The sequence below is a fragment of the Lepus europaeus genome, chromosome 18, assembly GCF_033115175.1.
Source record: "Lepus europaeus isolate LE1 chromosome 18, mLepTim1.pri, whole genome shotgun sequence".
NCBI lineage: Eukaryota > Metazoa > Chordata > Mammalia > Lagomorpha > Leporidae > Lepus > Lepus europaeus.
The window spans coordinates 32,831,856-32,856,096 of NC_084844.1; the positions used below are offsets into that span (position 1 = coordinate 32,831,856).

General features: G+C 57.9%; 1 protein-coding gene across 11 annotated transcripts in view; it reads left to right on the plus strand.

Annotated features, from left to right (window-relative positions):
- MSI2 (musashi RNA binding protein 2) overlaps nucleotides 1-24,241 on the plus strand; it is a 406,247-nt gene that overhangs the window by 362,776 nt on the left and 19,230 nt on the right. For all 11 annotated transcript variants that reach the window (XM_062175386.1, XM_062175387.1, XM_062175389.1 and 8 more), the window contains one exon: nucleotides 13,364-13,426. In XM_062175386.1, coding sequence (XP_062031370.1) covers nucleotides 13,364-13,426 — 63 coding nt within the window. The remainder of the gene's footprint in view (nucleotides 1-13,363; nucleotides 13,427-24,241) is intronic.

The following is a 24,241-nucleotide window of genomic DNA, read 5'->3' on the forward strand; positions in this document are numbered from 1 at the left end:
AAGCACCAGCCATTACATAGGCAGTCCATAAGAATCTACTTCTTCCCTTTAGTAACATTTCTTAGAAGTCAGATGTAGCACTCTGCTTGGATACCTTTGGTTAGACCTTAGTCATGTGGCCAGTTTCCACTACAAGGAAATATCAAAAAAGCCTTTATTCCAAAAATGCCTTTGTACCAGACGAAGGAAGAAGGAAAAAACAGACACTAGGGGACACTTGGCCATATCCGCTACAGACCCGAGGGAGGAGGCACTGCAGGCTCCGGAGGTGTGAGCATTTCAGAGTTGGGGAGCTTGAGGCGAGACAGAAGTCTGGGCTGCGTGGGGCTGTGCCTCAGGTTTGGGAAACGCGAGTCGATCCCAGAGATGAAGTGTTTTCAGAGGATTTTAAGTGGAGGATGAGGGGTCAGACTTCCAAGGTGAGCCGAGGGGTATGGAGAGGCGGTGGGGTAGGGTTCGTGAAGAAGCTACAAAGGTGAGTTTTCTGCCCCCTGCCTTATGCTCTCTCGGCCCCTTCCTCTCTCCCTGCCTTGGCCTGGCTGGGGATCCTTTGGGGTCTTTGGGCTCTGCCAGAGATGGCAGGATTAATGTGGCTCCAACCACCAAAAAGGGTTTGGGCCAAAGTCTCAACAGCTGACAGGGGCCTCCGCTGGGTACTTGGGGTACCCAGGAGAGCCAGGCCAACATCTCATGGCTCAGCACACGTGCCTCCCTCCCATGTGCTAACAGCAGGGGCGGTGCAGGTCCCCAAATTGGGGGGGGGGGGGTACCTTCCCTGGCCATCTCGGTTCTCAGTTGGACTCCGGTTCTGGAAGTGCCAGTCTGCACCCCCACCTCTTCAGCGGTGGAGAACAGGTTTTGTGTCAGGTGCGATGTTGACTGGAGTCTGGCTACAGGATGATTTTGAGGCCAATTCATAGCCCAGCACAGGAAGGCTGTGGGTAAGAGACGCTGGGCAGCCGCTGCTGCGTCAGAACTCACGGCTGCCCGCCCTGTGCTTTGTCTTGTGTACGCCGGTCTGACCGTGATCTTTGGTGCCAGTGCTTTTGTGTTGCTGTGAAAGACCGCGATTCTGGGTTTCACATGGTGAGGAGGGGCCGCCACGCAGGGCTGCCCTGTTCCCCTGAAGGGGAAGCCACTGTGGCCCACCAGTGGTGGGGGCTGCTGCAGGTAAGCTTAGTGGTCTGTCTGATCCTGAAGGCGGGGCTCAAAGGCGGACAGCCCAGGAGCGGAGGAGGGTGACTGAGGAGGGCAGCCCGGGCGTGGCCAGGGGCTGCCTCCCGCACCAACCCTCCCCCATCCACCTGTCCAACGTTCAGGACATGCTGATAGCCACCATGCCAGAGACATCCTGCCTGCGCGGGGCCCCTGGGCCACCACAGGGAGCGATTGCAGCCCACCCAAGGGACAGAGAGCCCCTCTGAGCGCTCCACCCTCTCTGGCTTGGTTCTTGGAGGGAAGGAGCCCCCGAGGTCTCGGCAGCCTTGTCGGAAGAGGGAAGGCAGTCCCGGGGCTGCCGCGGTGCAATCACAGGACCAGTGGCTTAGGAGGGCGCCTCATCTGGGTGCAGATTTTAACCCCACAGCTCTTTCCTCCTGTGAAAGGTCTGAGGGGCTGTTTCCTCACCCTCCGCCCAGAAACACTCAGCCTAGGAGCCTTCACAGGCTGCCCGACGGGGCGGGTTCTCAGGCCCTGCCTGGGCTGCTGCTTCCCCTTGGCCTCAGGATGGAGCGAGCCAGTGAGCAGCAGCTGGCCTCTCAACAGGGAGTCCGGAAACCAGTCCTAAAATGCCGGGACAGGATGGCTGGCTTGCCAGGGCAGTGGCCATGACCTTGGGCTCACACACCCCAGGGCCCACTGAGGTGGCGGCACCATGGGCGGAAGTGCCCCTTTGCGGGGGGATCCCTGCTGACACTGCCCATGCATCTGCCTCATCGCCAGCTCCCTAATCCCTGCGGCCCTGTCTCCAGGGATCCCCACCCCCAGCCTGGATGATGGCCACAGCCAGGTCTTAACTCGCAGGCCAGCTCCGGGCCTGAGCCAGCCCACCCCTGTACCACCTGGCCCCAGTGTCCTTGGGGCTTAGCCTCTCATTTGAATATTAACAGCAAGTTTAGTGAGGAAAACCTGTCCACTGGTTTAGAAGTAGATGGAGAAGCACAATTGAGTAGCATAGCCCAGATCCCCTGGGCCTGGGCCTGGGCTTGGGCCTGGGCCTGGTGTGAGGCGTGGAGCAGGCTGTGTCTCCATCTCGTCCCTCGGGATGGAGGAGCAGAAGCGGCTGTATTGGCAGATGAGGACAGAGCCGGTGTCTAACAGACTCTTGATAAACGCGCAGGGATGTGTCGGTGTGGTCTGAGCTGACGGGGTCACAGGTTCCGCTCTCTGCATAAATACAGGGAATGGGACTGAGCGAGCACTTGGCTCCCGCAGGAAGCCCTGAACACCTGGGCTCAGGCAGAACATCGGGCCAGTGCTTGCCCTTGGCTTGCTGGGAGAGGGAAGTCGCCTCTGGGCCTTTGTTGGCCCTGTCAGTCAAATGGGGATGCTGCAGGGACCAGGCACAGTCAAGAGCTTCCGAAAAGGTTGGGGTGTGTCCACAGCAGGGCCTGTGTGAGGAGCAGAGACAGCCGCGGGCTCCAGCCAGGACTGGCCAGGAGGGATCATGGATTCCACTCCTCACTCCGGTCCCCACCAGATCCTGCCCCCCACCCCTACCCCAGCACTGCTGTCCAAGGCTCCCCCCATACCTCGTTAGGTGCCTGTACCACCAGCCCCACAAAGTCCCCATTAAGTCTGCCAGCAGGAACTTAATCACCTTTCTCCCAGCTTTCAGTTTTCATTTCCATCAGCAGAAGCAAGTGAAAGGCTGCAGCTTAAAAAAACAAAACAATGAAAAACCATCAATTACTCCAGGTGTGAAATTCTACTTAGACAGCAGCGCCAGACTGGGCTTAGGCAGCTGCTGTCTTTCCCCAACAGCCAAGGACAAAGCAGGAGGCCAAGGCATGCCCCCACTCCCTTCTGCGGAGACCTCGCCCACTGCATCCGGCCTGCTCTTTGTGCCTGCAGTCAGGGCAAGAGCGCCCTTCCCACAGCCTGCTGGAGGCAGTCCCGGAGCACAGGGACACCAGGAGCGCCGGTCCAGCCTGGGGGGCTGTCCTGGGTGGCCAGATGGGCTCGTTGCTGGTCTAGCCAGTGCAACCACAGCGCTGTGCACAGGGTCCTGAGCGAGCACAGAGGAGGGAGCCTGGAGGGAGAGCAGTCTGGGCTCCATCTGGGCTGCTGTGATGGACCAGCGGGCACTGGGTGGCTAAAACCACAGGGGACATAGTTAAAGGACTGTGTCCTTTAACCCTTTGCTCACAGTTCCTAAGGCTAGGAAGGCCCAGGTCCAGGCTCCAGGAGAGACCAGCTGGCTCTCTGGGGTCCCTTACAGGCCACTGATCACCTCCCCAAGACCCCACCTCCTGATACCATCGCCTCAGGATGCGAACTGGAGCGTATGAATGTTGGTGGCTGCTGGGGGGAGCCACAAGCATCTGGATCCCAGCAGGCACCCTCTGAGCTGGATTGTCAAGTGCAGCTAGAAGCTCGCCAGGCAGGTCTAGAGGCCGGGACAGCGCAGACACGGCACTCCTCGTGTGCCTGCCCCCTGTGGTTCCATAGCAGCCATCTGAGCTATGATGGCCTGCTCCTGAGCAGAGATAGCTCAACATTGCTGATGCCATTTCTCTCCAGACCCAGGGCAGTCCAGGCAGACAGTGAGCGGGCACGTTGACCCCACCCTTGCCATAGAGGGCGTCTGTCGACACCCCTAGGCAGGCCCTGTGGCTGTGGTGCTGGCACTGGATTCCTGGCCTAGACAAACCCACTCCGAGACAGAGAGCTGAGCATAGGCTGCTGTCTCTCCCACGGAGGCCCCGCTGCCCCACTGTGGGCCAGGCAGGTGCTCGGCTGGCCCAGGACACCATGGGTTTGTAGAGGGGGTCTGGGGCCAGCCATGCTCTTGAGCAGCACCCACTCAGGGCCTCTCTGGTCTTTCTTCTACCTTCAGGCCCAGCCCTGAGCATGCTGGGGATTCAGGTGAGGTGGGAACAGACACCTTTCCCCTGTCCCTTGCGTGTGTCCACACATCCTCCATGTATCCCTCTTGCTCAGCTTCATGCATTGACCACATACCTCGCACTCACACCTCCCATCACAGGCCCTGTGCTAAGCACGAGGGGCGCAGTGGCAAACGAGGGAGCCCTGCCCCTGTCCTGGCAAGGTGCTTGCCGGGGCGAGCGGAACTCGCAGGATTTCACCCCACAGAAGGACCAGAAAGGCTCCTCTGGGCTCCCTCCTACAGGAGGCAGGAGCAGCTGCAGGAGGTCTATTGGGGGACTAGCACGTCAGGGCGAGAGGACCGTCGAGAGGATCGGCCCAGCTGACCAGTGCGGGCCCTGGGCTCTGGGATCCGCATCCACACCAGCAGTGACCTCATCACAGGGTCACGGCCACCCCAGTCAAACCCTCCCTGAGCTGCTGGCAATCTGCCCCACCAGGGGTAGAACTTGTACTTGACAGAAAATGAAAGCTTATCACTCACAAGTGAATTATAAATGTTATCTGTTACAGCCCCTTGCATGTGAAATGTCATGTAAATTAATAGGATTTTTAGAATAGGAAGGCACCAGAGGGATTCCTCAGCTCTGCTACTGTTATTACCTTGGGCAATAATAATAAAAATAGAAATAAAAGTTACGACTCCACTTACTCCGCGCTGAGCACCTGACGCTGCCGTCTCAGTCTTCATGGCAGCTCGGTGTTTAAGGAGACGTCATTAGCGGCGTTGGCACGGAGCGCGAAGAGGCCACGGGAAAGTGTGGGAGGTGGGATGTTTGCTACCGTGCTGTTGACCCCCATTGTCCTGTGTCCTTTAACCCCGCTAGACCTAGTGCCCCTCATGCATTACGTGGGAGTAGCAGCGTCTTTCTTGTCGGGTGGCACTGGGGAAACCTCATGGCCGTGGCAAATGCTCAGATGGCAACCGCTGCTGTTACTGTTAGTATAAGGATTCTGTCCCCATTATCAAGGTCAAGCTCGCTTCCAAGGGAGGAAAGTGAGGCATAGATGAGGTTGATCTATGTCCATCCCCTTTACCAGGGCTGGCATGCAGTGGTGGGACCTACAGGCTGTTCAGATTCGTAGGTATTTCTGTGTTCGCTGGTGAACAGCTGCTTTCTTTGAGTCTCAAAAGCACCCTACCTCCACCAGGGCTTCCCCCCAAGGCCCCCTGACCACCTGCTGGTGCCCAGTAGTGCAGAGTTTATCCATGGACATCCTGTCTTGGGAGGCGCGTTTCCCTCTTTGGGAGACAGAACTTGAGATACCCGATGCTCCTCTGCTCCCTGATGTAGCACTGGGGCCAGGGGCCGAGCTTGGGGGTTCACAGCACAGAGCCCGGTGCTCAGAGCTTGAGCATTTACTGTCCTGGCCTGCAGAGGGGGCTGTCCGAGGGCTGGGGACCCTTCTGTGCAGCATCCATTGCGCAGGCCCACGTGGATTGCAGCCAGGGAAGGAAGCAGGCTCTGGAAAGAGACTGCTCGCAGAGTTTGGGGTTTAAATGGTTCAGGAGCAGGCCCTGTGGGAGGAAGCAAACGAGTGACTGCTTCTCCGGCAAATGGGCATTTGAAGTTCTGGGGAAAGGCAGAGGTGGACGGTGAGCACAGTGGTCTGTGCCGACACCCATCGGTGCAGGGGGGCAAGCGTCTCAGACACAGAAACGGACACTGTGGGAGAAGTGGGGCGGGTGGGTGTGTACAGGGGCTGGAGGCGTGGAAGGAAGACCCATCACCTGCTGAGGCCTCCGTAGAAACCGTAGTCTGAAATCTCTTCCCTTTGAAGGTCTCGGTCTCCAAGTGATGGGTGACACGCCGCTGGCTCAGGACAGCAGGGGCTGGCTTTGGCATGGACTCCACATGGCCATTCTCCATTTGAAGTCCCGCTGGAGAGATGGGGGGCAGGGGTGGGGTAAACAGTGACGATGTGGGACCAGGTGCGGAGCTCTTGGAATGTGCCAGCCTCCTGACACCTGCCCTCTGGCCAGCACTGCAGGGAAACCTCACCTCGTCCCCAAGGGCCTTTATGGCAGCGCCAAGGGTGAACGAGGCTTGGACTCCCCAGGGCTTCAGAGGCCAAGGATGGAGAGGACTCGAGGGGCCTGTGTGTGTCTTGGTCACGTATCCTAGGACCTAGCTCAGTAACTTTCATTACTGGCTTGAGAAGGCGAGACCTTTGGGGGCCAGGTCAAGATCACAGCCATGGGAAGAAAACTTTCCGATCGGCCACCCCCATGCTTCTGTCCCTGAGGACCGAATCCTGTGCTTGCCGTCTCCATCTTCATCCAGGTAGTTATAGAGACCTTAAAGCAGCCATAGCCCAAGGCCTGGCTGTAAGCTAGATGGGTCTGAGGCACAGGCGTCCTGCCTTCTCCCTGGCGGAGGGAGCCACAGCCTCCTTTAGCCCAAGGCCCAGCTTCCCCTTTCTGGGGAGTTGGTTTATGTGCAGCCCCCACCCCCATCCGAGGCCAGCAACTGGGGAGCTTCAGCTTACAGCAGTGGCTGCCATGCAGTAGGCGCTCAGGCCAGGGGCTGTGGATTGGTGTGGAGTGAGGAATCCTGCTGCCAGTGTTGTCAGATGTTTGGGGAGCACAGGGCGCCTGCTGTCCCGTGGGAGGGATCCGGTAATTCAGGAGGAAAAAGGGCCCCAGGGGAAGGATACTGGGCCAATGTCCCTGGCTAGAGCTTACTGCTTCCTGCCTCCCAAGAGAGTCCAGGACTGGAGCGAACAGTGCCTTGGGCAGTGTTCTCAGCTTCAACTGCACATTAGGATTCTCTGGGGAGCTTTTCCGACTTCTATGGTCCAGGCTGCACCCCAGACAGATTCAATCAGGATCTCCTGGGGGTAGGGACCAAGCATGAGGGTATTTTTAAGCTCCCCAGGGGATTCACTGTGCAGCCAGTTTGAGATCATGGCTTTTTGGAAGAGGGGAGGTGGGAGGAACAGGCCCGGCACGCTGGCCCTGTGGGTCTGGCACACCTGTGAGGGTGGGTGAAGGTCCAAGCACCCTCCGCCGTCCCTTTGCAGCCCTGACTCCACCTCTTGAGTAGCGAGCCAGGCTCAGGCTGAGAACAAAGCCCATTCCGGAGCTGCTGCACCCTTCAGCAAGGTGACAGGCAGCAGGTGCACACAGAAGAGGGCGCAGTGGCACCAGGCACTCTTCTGTTCCCCCAGTGCCTCCATGTCAGAAGGAACCTGCAGGCAAACACCTCCCACCCCTGGCCTGGCACCCAGGTTCTGGAAGTTTCCTTGGCGTTTCCCAGGAGAGCTCCCTGCCGTCTCTCTTAGGCTTCCTGAAAACCTCTCATCCGAGCCGAGTTGCCCTCACAAGTTCTCGTCAAGGGTGGCTGCACAGTGCACCTGCCCTTCATTCCCATCGAAGAATCCAAAGGGGTGCTAGTTTTTCAAAAATGGAGTTGGCTGTACTGTTGAAACTTGCTGGGGTGCAATTTTGAGCCATCATTGTTTTGGGTACTAGCACCACAAGGGCTCTGGCCCCCAGCACCTCTGTTCTCCCTTAGGCAACAGGGACGACCCAGGGGCCAGGCCAGAGCAGCCCACTGGTATCCCTCACCAGCAGGCAGGCCTCACCCTCGCCCTCGCCCTCGCCCTTGGCCCCTTGGCCCCCTCCTCTCTGGAAGGCCAGTTGCCAGTTTCTAGGAGACTCATTTTCTTGGTGATGGCCAAGGGCTGAAGGTGAGGCTGCCCCCATGCAGAGCCCCCAGCTGTGTGCTCGCTGTGGGAGTCCCCTGGGGGAGATGCTGTTGCGCACTCCCGGACTGTCAGGCTTGCTCCTGCAAAGGTCTGCGTCATCATGTTCCCATTTTGAATGGCAGGAACTTGGGGTTTGGTGTGGCTTTTGTTTCGCATGGACATGCACCAGCTTCCTCTGAAGCCGAATTTTACAGCTTAATCACATCAGTGTGTCCCTGGGGTTATCAATTTGGCCCTCAGATGTGAACTCCTGAGTTCTCCCATTCCAAAAATGCATGACCTACCTTTTCTCCACCCTCACCCATCTGCAGCCATGGTCCGCTCTTGTCTGCGCAAAAGTCAGCCCTGTGGATTTCCTTAAAGGGACATGGCCCTGCCGCCCCAGGCAGGAGCCTCCTGGGCCAGCCAGGATGACAGGTGGCAGTGTTTCCAAACTCTTGGCGGACGTGTTTCCTACATTCTGGGTGACAGTTTCTTCTTTCTGTTGCTTATTTTTAAGTGTTTGGATTCAGCGAAGCAACACTGGGTTTAGCCAAGAACGTCTGAGGTTTCTATAGAAATCGCTGTGGCGAGAGGGAAGGGGGTGGAGAAGACGTCAAGCAAGCACAGCGTAGGAGAAGTGGCACTGCACAGGGCCCTTCGGGCCTGGGGCTGCCTGTTCCGGGAGACGCTTTTACAGGGCTCCTTCAGCACTGGAGCCGTGAGGTGCTGCTGCAGATGTCTCTGCCCTCCTCTTGGTGAGAGGGGCACTGAGGGGGCCGCCGACCCAGCCGAGGTCGTAGAAGTAAAGTAGTGATTGAGCCAGAGGCAGACCCCAGGCAGTCCACGCCCAGGCTGTCAACTTCTCACACCAAGCAGGGGAGAGGAGTGGAGGAGCAGGCTTGCAGTAGCAGGCAGTGTGCCTTAGGAGCATACTACAAACTGAGACCCCTGCCCCAGGCTGCCTGCTCTCCTGTGCATCAGGATGGTCCAGAAGGCCCCTGGAACATACCGGTCTTCTCTGAGGCTGCCGGTTGGGCCGGAGCCAGTATGACTGTGCCCTGCTGCTCGGTGCAGACACCAGATCCACCAGTCTTGAGGGAAGCCCTTCCCTCGCACAAGGTGCTGGGGCTGGCAGACTACAGATATGCGCCGGGACTTCCCTTTTTCAGCGTTTTAAATGTCTTTAAGCCACAGCTTTTGAACCTTGACCGGACCCTGGGATGGCCTGGGCAGCTTTGAAAGATCCCGACATTCAGGCTGCCCTGCAGACCCAATGAATGGGAAGTGCCCAGGTGGGACCCAGGTGCCTGCATCCGTTAAAGCTCCCAGAGGGGTTCCAGTGAACAGTCAGGGTGGGAATCGGTGCACCAGGCAAAGCACCCCCTGCTGGAGCAGCCCTGCCCCGGCCCACTCCCACGGCATCTGAGTTTGCTGCTGCTGGGTGGAGGATCGTGGGGCAGAGAGGCTGCTGACCCCCACAGTGACTCCAGCCTCACGTGTGCTGCACCCATGCAGCCTGACGTCATCCGGCTCTCGCTGAATGGGGTGGGGGGGCTGTGGGGTAGATCCTAAATGGGATGTGTGGCTGAGTCCCTGCCCAGCATGAGAGACCAGATGTGCATGAAACAGGCAGAAAACTGGCACCACGTAGATGTGACGTCATGTAATTCTCAAAAAAAATGACTTTGACTTTGAGCTTGCAGTAAAGTCTCCGAGCTGTGCAGGTGCAACCAAGTGTCCCGTTCGCTGTTGGTGGAATGGCGAAGCTCTCCACTTAGAGGAGTCACTGGCCCCAGAGTTGTGTTAGTGTCTGCCTCTTAGGCTGGGAGAGCTTGTGCAGGTCACCTTGCCTGCCCTCCTTGCAGAGAGGGGAGTTACTCAGGGCTCAGAGAAGTACAAGAGCATCCCCAAGTCACACAGCAAAGAAGAGGGCAGCGGGGCTGCAGGCTGAGCTGTGCCTCCCCATGGGCCTGCCTTTTCCTGGAGGAGCTCCAGGCCTTTGGGTCTGGCCCCTGTTCAATCCCGAAGCTCCTGCAGCAGGTGGTGCCTTGGCTGTGCCCGGACTTCATTCTCTCGTAGCCAGGCATCCTCTTGTTGAATGTGAGGTTTCCAGGCAGGAGGAACACACTGCATTCCTGGTACCTGACTTCCCGGGTCGCCAACCTGGGGCTCCCAGAGGCTCTGAGATCCCCTCCTTCCTGCTGGGTTTCCTCTCAGCATACAGAAGGCATCAGGCCTGCATGACAGCATCCCAACTGAATCCAACGCGTGTTCTGATTTTGAGCTATGGGAACATAGCTCCCTGAAACAGACATGATGAAGTTGGGAGGTGAGGAGGGGTTGCAGACTGCTGATGTCAGTGAGGGGGGATGGGCCCCTGGCTGTGACCTTGGCTTCCAACCTGGAGAAAGCAGAACTCCCCGCATGGGAAGGACCCTGTCCTGATGACCGGGCTGCTGGGTGGGCAGAGGCCTGGTGGCCACCTCATAGTGACAGCTGACACTCGTTTAAGCTAACTCACTGCCAGGCGTTCGTCTGTGCATTTTGCTTATGTTAACTCTGCATTAATATCGTCATCCCCATTATGGATGGAGACAGCAAGGCAACGAGAGAGTAAGTCATTTGCCCAGTGTGACGCAGCCAGTGACAGAGCCAGGATGTGTACCCAGGCCAGCTCCAAGTCTGTGTGCTCTCTGCCGCATGTGCTAACCTGGCTCGCAAGGGGTCTGCCACCTGCCTCATGCATTGTCCTGGAAGCCGTGTGGAGGAGGGGGTCCCCGTTGCACTTCCCCCAGCAGCAGGCGTGGCTGCCAGTCATTCTGTACCGTGGGCAGTAAGTAAGGTGCTAAAGTGGCCTTGGGTGCACGGCGCCAGGGAGCTCCATCACAACTTGGCCTCAGCCCTATCGGAAGTCCTGAACCTGGCCAGACCACCTGCCTGATCCCTTGCACTCTTCCCCAGGAGAGCCCTGTCCTGGTTTCCCAGGGAGGCGGCCTGTCCTGGGGACCTGGTGAAAACAGGGCCCGGGGCGGGGGTGGGGTGAGGGACTTGGTGAGGCTTCTCTTCCTTGGAGGAGTGTTTTCGCCAAGGGCCTCCTATGCAGGGCCTGTCCCAGAGACAGGCTGTACCCCAGTCCTAGCAGCCCATGACTCTGCAGCTGTGGCCTGTGGCAGCCCCCAGGACACACAGAGTTTCCCTGTATCTGTGCTCAGCCCTCTGCCAGTGGGGAACCTATCTGGGGTGACAGTGGAGGCTGCACAGCAGGGGCAGTGGCCATGAGGACAGCGGGATGCTGGTGCAGGCACTCTCCTCCCCTGCCGGGGGTATTGAGGGTGGCTGGTGTCTCAGAAGGAGGGGCAGCGACAGTGTGGGGGTGCTGCTGGCTCTCCCCCACAGCACCCCTCTCGCACCTGTGGCCCCAACTTAGCCTCCTTGTTGTTGTTGATGGTGGAGATGAGCCTGCAGCCCTCAGCAGTGTCAGATGCTCTCTCTCTGGCAGGAACCTTTATCTGAGATTAAGGATAATGGATTTCCTCTCCTGGACCAGTTTTGTTTTGCTTTTTCCCTTCCTCTTTGTCTCAGACGTTGGGTCCAAAACGCACTCAGCTCCAGAAGATAAACCTTTTGTTAATGAGTCCTTGTGTGGCCCACACTCCCCGCCCCTGGTCCTGCCTCCCCACCTCCCCACCGCCGCATTGCCCTTTGTGCTTCCAAGGAGACCTCCTGTTTCGAGTACCTGGAGAGAGGGTGCGAGAGGACCACTTGCCCTTCCTCCTCTCCCCGACCTGCTTCCTCCTCCTCCTCCTGCATCCCCTGAGCCCTGCTCTGCACCTGCAGCAGGAGCCCAGGTGGGCCGAGGGCTGGGACAGGGGAAATAACATCACTTCTTCCTTATTTTCCTTCAGCGATTTCCGCCAGCACCCACCTCTTCAGAAATCTAGATCCTGCCCAGAAGACATGGGGAGAGGACGTGGCGGGGGGTCCCCTCCTCCGCCTCCCTCTGGGTTCACTGCCACCGCCACCCTCTGGGGAAGGGAGCGGCCTCCAGGCCGGAGCGCGTGGTCTTCATGGGAGCTGGGAGACCCCTGCCCGCGGCAGCCAGGGACAACCGCGTGCATTTATTTCACCTGGATCTTTCTTTTTCCCCCTCCAACAGCCCTATTACCATATTTAAATGCAAGTATGTCTCTCTCGTTGCCGTTTTCAGTAGCCTAGCTGACCTTCTAGAGTAGCTGTGTTCCTTTCAACTCTCCCTTCAGTAGTACCGTGTAGCGAGGCCCATAGGCTTAGAACGTAGTGGGCTTCTAGTTCGCTCTGTCTGGGGGACCTCTCTCTCCTTCCTCCTCTGCTCCCCGCCCTCACGGTGCATGTCTTCCTCCCTCGTGTCTCGGAGAAAACCCCCACTCCACCCCCAGCCCCTGTGTGGAAGGCTCAGTGCCTGGCATTGAGCAGCTCTGGTGGGGCTGCTTGTTAAGTTCGCGGCTGGCTTCTGACACACCCTTAAAGCCACAGTCATTGCCAAGGGGTCTTGCAGTCAGGCCTCCAAGTGTGCCTGGAAGGCAGAGAATGGTTGTGTGTGTGTGTCCCAGCATGTGGCTCTGTGTGCACCTGCTGGTGGCCAGAAGAAGCCCAGATGCCGGCAGGCACTTGGCTCGCCTCTTCCTTCTCTGAGCATTCTGTAGCCACACAGGGTCCCCTTGGTCCCCTTGGCCTGTTATGGGGACAGCCTTACTGCCCAGAGCATTTTCAGAGGGCACAAGCCTTGATGAAGAAGGACCCCAGAGACCCCCTGGAGACCCTCCAATGCCAGCTTCCTCTGGGCTGGGGGCTTCAGGCAGAGGAGCCACATCTGAGTCCCCATAATTGCTGGAGGAAGTCAGGGTACAGATCCAACAATGCTACGGGGTTTACCCCACACCCAGTCCTGCAGCCCCCTACTGCTCCCCACTCTGGCTCCACAGGTGTACACAGCCCCTGGATACACACACATGCACACACACTCACGCACACACATTCAGACTGAGGACTAGAGAGCTGCTGTCGGGAAGTTTTGACAAGTCTCAAGTGCAGAGGCGTGGAGGAGAGCTGGAGGTGAGCCGTGTCCCGGCCGAGTGCCCATTCTGTCAGGAGGCCATGTCTGCTGCCTCCCGCCTGTGGCCATGGCTGAGCACACAGCCCAGACCCCCTGCAAGGAAGGAGCCGCCGCCGGCCAGCCCAGCCATGTGTGGCCCTGTTGTCGCCAGAGCCCCCTGGGAGCCACCACGCGTCCATCAGTGTGGGGTCGGCATAGCCCTGGGCCTCGGGGAAGATGCCCTTCATACTCTTCAGTCATTTCTGAGGGCCTGTTAGGGCCAGTGCCTGGGGTGACAGGCTCACCTGACCATGCTGTGCCTTCCAGAAGCCTAAACGCCGCAGGTCCACGCCTCCTCACCCCCACCCCCAGGCTGCCGTGCAGGTCCCTCCCCCACGCCTGTCCTGTGTGTGGAGGGGTGGGGCCGTGGGGCCCGGGACACAGGCCCCGCGCGGGGCCCCCTCCTGACTGCCAACACCCCTCTCTCCGCAGGCTTCCCGGCGGCGGCCTACGGACCAGTGGCGGCGGCAGCAGTGGCGGCGGCCCGCGGATCAGGTAGGGAGGTGTATGGGACAGGCGGCTCCCAGGCATGCCCAGTGTGCGGGAGAAGATAAAGGCGCTGTGGGTCTGTGTGGCTGCCTCTGTCCAACACTCCTCTCACCACAGCCCGGGCGGGGGGCGGGGAGGGCGGCCCCTGGGAAGGAGAAAACTCAGGTTTTGACTGGACCTCTCCCGCCCCGACCTGCACACCAGGGGTCATTCGCCTCCCTAGCTTTTGCTGGTTCCTTAGATTCCTTTCCTCGGGCTCTGACCCAGCTGGGGGAGGAGTGAGGGTGTCCCCTCAGCCCCTGCTGCCCCTGGCAGGTGGCCTTGCTGATCGGCTGAACCTCAGGGCCCTTGCAGGCCAGGTGGGGCAACCCTGGTCCTGCTGCCTCCCAGTGTGTGAGTGAGGCTCCTGGGCTGCCTTGGCCACCGGGCTCAGGGGCTTTCCCTCCCAGAGGTCGCCCCAGGCCTTCTGTCTCCAGTAGGACCTCTTAGAGGCCGCATTCCCCCCCAGATAACACGGAGGCTCTCGGCAGCATGGTGGGGCTGTGCCAGGACCGGGGCAGGTCCCTGCTGTCCATCTGTCCTCCCAGAGGGCGCCGGGAGCCTCCCTAGCCCACTCCACCCTCAGCTCAGCAGCCTTGGCTTGCACCTGTGTCCCACACCCTGTGGGCAGGGCCTGGAGCACCCCGGGAGGCGCTTAGTGGGATGGAGCGGGGCTCTGAGGAGGGTGGGGCTGGGCGGGGGTCTGGTGAGGGCACCAGGAAGTGGAGCGGCAGAGGCCCGGAGAGCAAATTTCAGGGAGCCGAGCCCTTGGTGGAGAGCACCTGGCACGGTGAGGCCCGTTAGAAAACGTCAGTCAAAAATCCGTTCCATGCAAACTGGCACTGCCTCGGAGCTACAAAGGACCCCCTCCCCTGACCATCCCCTGGGGTTGTATTTGGAGGGGCCAGGGGATTCCTGGGGTCTGCTGGGGGGCAGTTCGCCAAAGAACTGGCAGGCGGGCAGACTCCAGGCAGACATGTCCTGGGCTCCACCCGCTGTGGCAGTCTCCAGCTGTCCCACCTGCTCTCTGGCCAGTGTCCCTCAGCCACCCCCTCCCCCCGCCCCTGGGCCCTGGGCGCAGGTGCACAGCTGCCTCATGTCTCCCTGTTCCGTTTGATTTGTTTTTATCTTGAGTGCTTTTTGGTATCAAGACAAAAAAGCCTCCTCAGCCCTATCTGTGCCTGGGTTGGGGATAGAAGGGAGTGGGGGAGGGTCTGGGTGGGGCGGGGGAAAGATTTCAAAGAAACTAAAAAAAAAAAAAAAAACCTTTTGAGATTTTTGAGTGTTGCTGGTTGTGGTTTTCTCCGTTCAGTTCCTCTCTTTTTGTAACTTGGATTATGAAACTAAACTTTAACCCGAAATTAACCCTGCCTTTCTCCCCACCCCACCCCACCCCCCCGTTCTCCTTGACTTCATGGCAAGTTTAAAGGGCAGCATGGGGTTCTTTGCCAGTCGGAGAGCGGTCTCTGCACCCGCCACCCCTGCCCTCCCACAGACCCCTCCCCCGAGTCAGACGGGAATCCCACCCTCCCCCCTAACTCCTAACCCGCAAGGTCATCTCCAGCCACGCATTTTTTTTTCCAGGCTCAGTGGTGTTTTATTTGTAGCCATCTCCATCGGGAGCAACATCTCCCCCAGGCCATTCTAGGTCAGCCATGCTCATTGCTGCACTGTTAGTGAATCGTATTCAGGAGTGTGCTTCCCGACCACCTGCCCTACACCAGCCTGGGCCAGTGCAAGGAGTAAATCCTCATCTCCGAGGTGCCCACCCTGGGCTGCCTGGGGTGCACGGGTGTGAGGCGGTAACGAGACAGAACCCACGGAGGTCAGAGCGCCACCTGGGCTGGAAGACACCAGCCCACAGGTAGACTGGGGACCCTGGCCCCACTTTTGGACCTGAACAGGTAGGGGGACTGTCACCTCCCTCCCTCTGGAAAGCCATCTAGACGCCAAGCCTGATGGGTTGGCCAGTCATCTGCCTGGGGCGGGCCCTCAGAAGCAGGAGCTCTTGGCTGGGAACCAAGGGGGCCCGCCTGCACTCGTTTGAGTATGTGCATGAGTCCGCACCAGCCCCAGCAGCCCCGCCCCACCTGCCTCTCCTCTCCCCAGGGGATAAGGGTGCTCCTCCAGCCTCCTGACAAGCAGCCCCAGCTGCTGGAGTCTGCTGAATCCTGCCTTGAGTCTGGTACCATGCTGCACCTGCCAGGTGACCCCAAGCAGGCAGCATGGCCCCTGTTCCTCAGGGCCCTCGGACATGGCTTAGGGATTTGACTAGCTCCATCATTTTGGTTTTATTTCTCCCCCTTCCATGATGACTTCCAGAGGTGAAGAAGCACCTGCTGAGGGCTGTGGGGTGGGAGGCAGCTTCAGTTTTGCTCAGAATGACAGCTTGTATCCGTCAAGGCTACAGTGTCAGGGTAGGAGGTACGGGGGGCCTTGAGCTCTGCGCCCACCTCGGCCCACTCCTCTGGGCCAGCCTGCCCTTTTCCTAACTCCCCCAGGACCTGAGCAGAGCCGGGCTCAGGCGACACCCACCCTCCACCCCCGCCCCCGGGAGGTCCCGGCCGACTCCTAGATAACTTCACTATCAGTGGTCACTTTTCTTTTTCCTTCACCTGGTAGTTTGAAATGTCATCTTTTCTTGTGCTCAGTCGAGAGTTTGTTTGTTTATTTTGATCGTGTTCATTCAGTTCCAGTGGCCCCATCATGTCCTACCCCCAAACCTAAATCCAGTTCGGGAGATGTCTCCCCCGCACCCCCCATCACCACCCCCACTGGCGAGGGAAGTGGTTCAGATCCGCAGCCTGTTGTGTTTCGGGGTGATGCTGCCAGCGGGTCCATGGATCAGCCCCCGGCAGCCCCGTCCTGCCCAGCCCAGCCCCGGCCCCAGCCAGGACCCCTTACTGTGCTTTATACTTGCCAGCTTTATTCCCGTCTAGTTTCGTGAGCGCCCGACGTGTGGTGAGTGTGAGCAGTCATGTTTCTGTTGTCTTTTCTCTTGCTTGGTTGGGGCTGCGGTGAGAGTGGCTCTGAGGCATACTTTCCTGCCTCTCTTACACTAGGATCTGCACACCTCCTCTCAAACACTCTTCTGAGCACGCTCAGCGGGAAGGTTTGTCCACACCTATTAATCCTCTCTCAGTGTCCAGCTTCCTGTTAGTACCAGCTGGTTTGCATGTTTTTGCTTGTTCAGATGAAACAGTTCAAGAAACAAACTCATATCCAACTCTCGAGAAATGTCTTTTTTTGTACACTTTCGTTTTCGATTTTTTTTTTATTAGTTACAACTCCAAAACACCTGTTGTCCAGTAAAACATTTCACACCTCCCCTGCCTGTTCTTAGAGTGTATGTATCTGTGGGACTGAACTAAATGCATGCACTGTAGTAGATGTCCTGGTAGCTGTAGCAGTAGTTGTAGAACATGCATTGTTGAGTTGATATTACAGGGTTCCCGACGGCTCGGCACAGCACGGCCGGCTGCAGGGGAGGCGGGGGCCAGGAAGAGAAGGGGCTCCATCTTGTCCACGTCGCCAAGGGGCTTGGATCCATGTTCTCGCCATCAGCCACCACCACCTCCCCTCACGCTCCCTGCTCCCCCAGTCCAGAACTGGGCCACCACCCCCAGCGCGAGCCTCCTCCACCGAGATCTCTGTGGACAGGGTCCAGCTAGCGGGACCAAGAATGGAACCGGGAGTGGAAGGCGTCGTAAAGCTCTCCCATGTTTTCGTCTTCCTCACGCTGTTCTCGAGCAGAGCGGATCTTTTCTTGTCTCTGAAGCCGGCCAGTCACGGCCCCACAAGCCCCTCTGGCCCTTGGGGTGCTGCCACTCAGCCCTCAGGCAGCCCTGTGCATCGGTCTGCCCCTGGGGTGCAGGGAAAGTGTAAGGTGGTAAGGAAGGGATTGAGCTGTGCTCAGCCTCGCTCTGCAGACAGGAAGTGCACTTGGTCCTGGTGACTGCCATGGCCTGTTCTTACCGTGGGTGAAAGTAAGAGGCCGGTGGGGTGAGAGGGGTGACAGCCCTAGTGTGGAGATGGGTGACAGGCCAGCTTCATGGGGAGGGAAGGGGGAGGCAGGCTTGGAGTGGGGTGGGAGGCCACTCAGTTTGCCTCCACCTCCCCAAAAAGGCTTCCTATGGGGGGAGGAGCAGTGAGTCCTGCAGCCTTTGCCCTCGCCTAAGGGCAGGTGCAGTCAGTCATCTTTGGATACTGGTTTCCCTTCATTTGTGGTGCTGAGCCCCGTGACCGGGGCAGAGGAGTCCCGGGCAGAGGAGTCCCGGGGCTTTAGGACACGCCCCTGATCTTTGCAAACTGATGTGAAGGGAAGTAGAACTTGCCACCTGGGGTCTACTCTGTAAGTCAGGGTGTCGGTGCCGGCCCCGAGCCCTTAGGGTGCACTGTTGTTGGGAGACGAGCAGATAAAGAGCTCACAGAGTCTGTGACGTCCCCCGACAGAAGATGCTGTGATGGCACCAAGTGGTAGCTCCACAGAAAGCTGTGGCCGTGGGTGGCAGGGCTGACGGGAGCTGGGCCACCTGCCACCAGACAGAATGAGGGCGCCCAGGCCCAGGCAGAGAAATCTGGGAGGAGCTGTCCTTCCGGGTCGGCCTTCGTCGGGTGTGGGATGGGGGGGTGTAGGCAGAGGGAATGGCTGGAACCTCCAGGCTCCCAGGCTGCAGAGGCTACACATTGACCCGAGGCTGGGGAGGGGAGAACAGCATAGGAACAGAAGGCAGGGGGAGCAGGAAACCCCTCCCCCTGGCCTACATCCTCAGTCTGGCTCTGCTGCTCTGCGGCTAGAAATCCTCCACGCTCCAGCTGAGGCAGGTGAAACGAGCAAAAGGAAAATGCAAGCCAGGGGTAGAATACGCAGTTTACAGAACCTGCCATGGGGGGAAGAACGGGTCTCAAAAGGTGAACACACCCCTCCCGCCCACTTAGAAATGGTCCTGTGTTCCCAGCACCAGCCTGTGCCCTGTGGGCCATGTTGACACTGAGGGGTAAGGGTGTCCCACCTGTTCTTCCAATAGCTGGAAGGATCCTGGAGCCAGGTTCCCGCAGCCTAAGCTCTGGGGTTCCTAGGGATTGCCTTCAAAAAGCAGCTCTTGAAGGTTTGCCTTGTGCCAGGCGCCAAGTAGTATAAAGGCAGGGCAACGCTTGACTGACAGCAGTCTGAGCATCTGGTTCTGCCTCCTGAATGTCCCTGTTTCCTGGTTGTTCTCGCCTGAAAATGACCACCGTCAGCTCCATTGTCCAACGGAGAGTGGATCGGTGTGTGCCTCTGCTTCTGAAGTTGGCACTCCTGCACCGCCAGCAGCAAGGCCTCATGGAGAGTTGGGGGGATGGAAGGCAGCGTGGCCAGCTCTGTCCCCACCGCGGCCTCTGGGGCCGTACGCCCAAGGTGGCCCATCTCTGTAGGGTACAGGGACATCCTCTCACTAGGCTAGAACCACATCTGTGGCCCCAGAATAGGGCCAGCATGAAGACCCAGAGGGAGAGCGAATCCACGCACGTAGGACCAGCTGCCATCACCTGAGTGCACTTCTCGGGCCACTGCCTTGTGCTCTGGGGATGGACACCCTGTTTCCCACTTTGTCACTAAAAGTTTCATGTCTGGGAGAGCCAGGGCTTTCCCCATGAGGAGTCCAGCCTTGGATTTCAGTGACTCCAATGAATTTCTAATAATGTGCAGAGCTGCCCGCTGCTGACCTCAGCTCCATTCATTTTCCAAGGGCTTTCGGACCAGCCCTGTTGAGGATAAAATACATCAGCTCCAATCAATAATTTTGTAATAGAAATACTGTGCACTTGATAAATCAACTCTAGTGCAATTAGTGACTCGCCTTGAAGCCCAGACCTAAGTATAAGTTAATCCTAAAGTGAATGGAGTTGGGGAATGTTAATGGTCTTTTAAATCAGTGGAATGATTTTCAGTGGCTGACACATCCCTGCCTGTTCCCCGAATCCGCTGGCCCTCGCTCTCCTCCTGGCTCAGGAGCCCAGGCCCAGCCATCTGGAATAGGTGTGGGAAGTGTGGCAGTGCCCTTGGTAGTTCCCTGAGCCTGGTGATCACAGCAGAGAGGGGCCAGGATACCCGCTCCCTGCACCCTGGGCTGGGTGGGGGCATGGCAGGGTCCAAGAAGCCCCAAAAGCTGAATTGTGCCCGAGTGTGTTATGCTTCCATCCGCTTCTGCAGGGCTTTGGCCATTGTGGGACACTGTCGCATCTGTTGCCACAGCTACCCCATGAGAACAGGCAGGAAGGAAGATGTTTGTGCCTTGCTTTTACCTGTGGGTTTGCTTTCCTGAGAAGATGTGGCTACAGAACAGTTCCATGATGAGCCAGTCACAGACTTGGTTACCTGGGGAGCACAGCTTTGGTCAAGGGAGAGGAGTCCTGCACTTAAACCCAGGTCTGTGGCCTCCTTCTGGTAGCCCTGCAGAGGAGCCCTGCCTGTCCACAAAGGAGGCCCAGCACAAGCAGGAATGAGAGATGCGTGTGTGTTGGGGGGCGAGGGGTGCTCGGGCAGCCTCCGTCTCCAGCCTGGGACCAAACAGTCTGATCTTGGCAACATATATTCCAGAACTGGGAATAATAAACTCTGTGCGGATGTGCATAGAGTTTCATTTGATAAATATGTGTTAAGTCTCTAACAGAAGTGATCATCATGGCAAACACTGAACTAGGCCTGAGTCAAGGGTGTTTTTATCTGTTTCAGAAAACCCAGCTCAGCACGGTTCAGTGTTACAACAGCATTTGTGGGCTGACATCCTGGAAGCTCCACAGATGGGTGGGCTTCACGTGCAGGTTGCTCAGGGCTCTTTTTCTACAGTTGTCTTAGCTCTGCCTTCTATCTCATTTCATTATTGTCTTTCCTCATGGTGGCAACACGGCCACAGTAGTTTCTAGCATCACACCATCCTGTCTAGAAGAGGAGCAGGTCAGGTGCTCTGAAATTCTAGCCAAAGTCCAGAGCTTCTGCTGCTTGGCCAAAGCCTCGGTTACAAGACCCAATTGCTGAGGATGGGACCCAGCTCCCACCTAAACGCTCTGGTTCTTATATGCAGATAGAAGGTTGGATTCCCAAAGAACACACGGGTGCTGGTAAGAGGGAGAGAGGCAGAGTGAGGACTGGCAGCTGCCCTCTGCAGCCCTGAAAGTTCAGTGCTGCGTTCTGAGCACTGGCTGTGCCCTCCAGGACCTCACGGCCTAGTATGGAGACCAGGAAGTAATGGCAGTATGATGCCATAGCACAGAGGAGGGCGTGACTAGCTTTAGGAAGCCAGGGAAGGCTTCACAGGGGAGTGACAAACGGGAGCTCCCACGGGGCCAAGGGGAACAGCCCATGCAAAGCCACCAGAGCCCAGAACAGTAGAATGAACGTGAAGCCCTTTATTCTTGCAGGAGAATAAAATACAATGGGGAAGAGAAAGCAGCTGGAGCCAGAGAGCCCGGCAGAGCAAGAGCAGGGGTTCCTTGGTACCATGCTAAGGGGCCTGGATTCACACGGGCAGCCAGGAGCTGTGGAGAGGCCTGCAACCAGGAAGTGATACCAGACTTGCATGTTAGACAAACTTTGATAGTGCTGTCCAGAGTGGATTATAGATAGAGGGAGCACTGGAGGCAAGTGGGGAAGTTGTGCATAATTCATGTCTGTCATAAGTACCCACTCCACGTGGGTAGGTGGCTGCCCAGTAAGCAGGGGTCCTTTTGCTCTTACCTGTTAGATGGTTGACTCTGGCTCAGCCTCGAGGGAAGGGATGGGATGCAGAATTCAGTGTCACGGACCTTGCTTCCACCAGCTCCCACTCTCCTGAGGAGGGTGAAGCAGGCAATCCACGGAAGAGCTCGCCTCTAGGAAGTGTGGGTTCTCGTGTGGTCAGAGCACGCTCAGCCAACAGGGAAGCTCAGTGGAGGTGGCAAGACGACAGCACTGGGGGACTTGGAGTAGGGTGCCGTGTGCTGGGCTATTGGGGGTAGGCTTGAGAGCTGGAGATGGACAGAACTCGGGGAGACCTTGGGAGCCAGGTCCATGTCAGGGGGCGAGGGAACTTCATATTCTCATGGCAGGGACACCTGGCCGTGGCCCCTCAGAGGCATCTTGGCCCTGAGTTTATGACCTGGAGCAAGGGGTGGGGGGACTGAGGCGCAGAGAAGGCAGGCACAGGAGGGACCCTGAGACAGGGGCTCCACCTTAGATTCCTGACTCCCCCTTGTTCACTGCCTGCTGGAGGCTGCTGGTTCCCATTCCTTTTTTTTTTTTTTTTTTTTTTGACAGGCAGAGTTAGATATTAGATAGTGAGAGAGAGAGACAGAGAGAAAGGTCTTCCTTTTCCGTTGGTTCACCCCCACAAGTGGCCGCCGATCCGAAGCCAGGAGCCAGGTGCTTCCTCCTGGTCTCCCATGTGGGTGCAGGGCCCAAGCACTTGGGCCATCCTCCACTGCCTTCCTGGGCCACAGCAGAGAGCTGCAGCAACCAGGACAGAATGCGGCACCCTGACCGGGACTAGAACCCAGGGTGCCGGCACTGCCGACCCCGTTCCCATTCCTTTGCCCTTGGGGTGGCCACTGCCCACCTCCTTTCTGCCAATCCATTTCTCCCCCTCTTTGTCTTTGCTCCCTCCCTTAAAACCTAGATCTTCCTGCCAGGGAGCCACACCCGATTAACCCTTCCTGCGTGCCCCTTCCCTTGCACTGGGTCCTGAATGAAAGGCAGACTTATATATGAGTTTGTGGAATATATTTGCATGTATCTCGGGGTGGTGCCTGCCTTCCCCAACAACACAAGCCACCAGTCCTCCAGAGGCAACCTCAGCCCCATCCTCACACTTAATACAGGTGGATAAGCACTTTGCAACAAGACAGCTGGAAAATACAGGGACCCTTTGTCCTGGAAGCTTGTTAATATTAATTAAAAAAAAAAAAAGAGGCCTCCCCTTTCCAGCTTGGGCTCCTGCAGTATAGGAGGTGACCAAATAGTGCTTTCCCAACTGCTGTGAGTGGCTTTGGGAATTAGGCTGGCCACAGGATGGCCTGAGGATGAGTATGCCCCCGTGCATCTCAAAATTCACACCCACCTGGGAGCTCCCTTAAAGGAAGGATGCCTTAGACATGGTTGACAGAATGCTAGAGACCCTTCCCAATTTTAATACAAATAATGATGACAAAAAGGCATTAATAATAATAGCTCACCTCTATGAGTAAGCCAGATGCTGTGCCAACTCCACCTGCCTTAGCCCACTTAAGTCTCATCTCCCTTGGTAGCAGATGCTGTTATTCCCATTCTCAGGATTTGAAAGCTGTGGCTTAGAAAGGATGGCAGCTCACTTGCAGTGTCCTAGGTTTGTGTCCTTGTCTGGCTGTCAACCTGTCAGCAGATGCCCCGTGGTTCCCGCCCAGACTGTCAGTTCAGCCCCCTCAACTCAATTCTTGATAGCCTTCCGGGAGGAGAACACCCCAGATCGTTAACCAGTGGCCCCGGGAGGCAGCACAGGGTTGGGTGCACCTGCTTCTGCCTTTACCTCACGGTACTGCCGGCTTTGGCAAACATTTCTCATATGACTTGTAGTCCCTGAAGCCATTCTGACCACTGGCAGACAAAGGAGCCCAGAAGAGGCGGGGTCGGAGGAACGGGAGTTATTTGAAAGGAACCTTCGGTGGAAACAGGGCTGAAGGAGGTTAGGCACTGCCCCAAAGACGCCCGGCGACAGAGCTGGGGAGGGCGTCGGTGGGGAGGCAGCGGGTCTCCGAAGGGGTGAGTCAACGTCTCTTCCTGTGTGCTGCGAGGGCCGCGTCTGGAAGGTCGCTGGGAAGCGCGGCCCAGCCCGGCCCCTGGGAGATGATTGGCTGCCCGGTTGCTGGGGCTTTGCTTTGGGCCATTGGCGGAGGGGGAGGCGGGGCCGTGGGCCGAAGCCTCGAGTTCCTTAGCCAATCCCTCTTCAGGGAGGCTGGCCTCCCGGTACCATGGCAACAGCGAGCTGGGGCTCATTTGTTTTGTAGATAAGTAATTACTACACAATTAGAGAAAGCTAAAAATAAAGGAGCCCTTTGTTCCCGGTTACTTAATATTAATAAAACGGTCTGTCCAGGTGTGTGGTAAACAATTACTGCGGACCCGCGTGCCTGTGGCAGGGAAAGGCGCGCACACTTCCCCGGTTCTCCTGGAACCCGGAGAGGGCCGGCTTGCCGGTCCCCCGCCCGGTGGAGAGGCTGAGCCTTGCAGGCTCGGGGACCCAGGGCGCCCAGCAGTCGGCCTCAGAGAGGTGCTGGCCCCAGGGAGAAAAGACCCAGAGGACAGCAGCAAAACTAGGAAACGTGGACCCGTATGGGAGGAGACCCCTGCCTGGCTCGCCTCTCCCCGTGCGTCCAAGGCGCGCCACGGCCTGTCCTTGGACGGGAAAGCAGTGACTGACAACACCCGAAAATCTGCAAGGAGCAGGTAGCAAGAAAGCCAGGGCCTTCCCAGTGACAGGAGTCCTGATGGGGATGCACTGTTTAACGCGTGAAGGCAGTGGAAGGAGCAGAAATAATTACAGAATTGTGTATCATTTTACAAACCTACTGTCAGATTTCCAGCCTCGTGTGCGGTTTGGCTTTCTGTGAGGGTGGTGTTATTAATAGTAGCTGATCTGAGCATGGGGCCAGCCCGATGGGTCTTGAGCTTGGCTGCCTGTTAGAATCACCTGGGGAGTTCTTAGCCAGCCCAGCGGCCGGCCTCACAGCAGCCCCATCAAAGCAGCATGGGACAAGGTGGGTGGGCCCCAGGTGAGTCCAGCGTGTACCCGT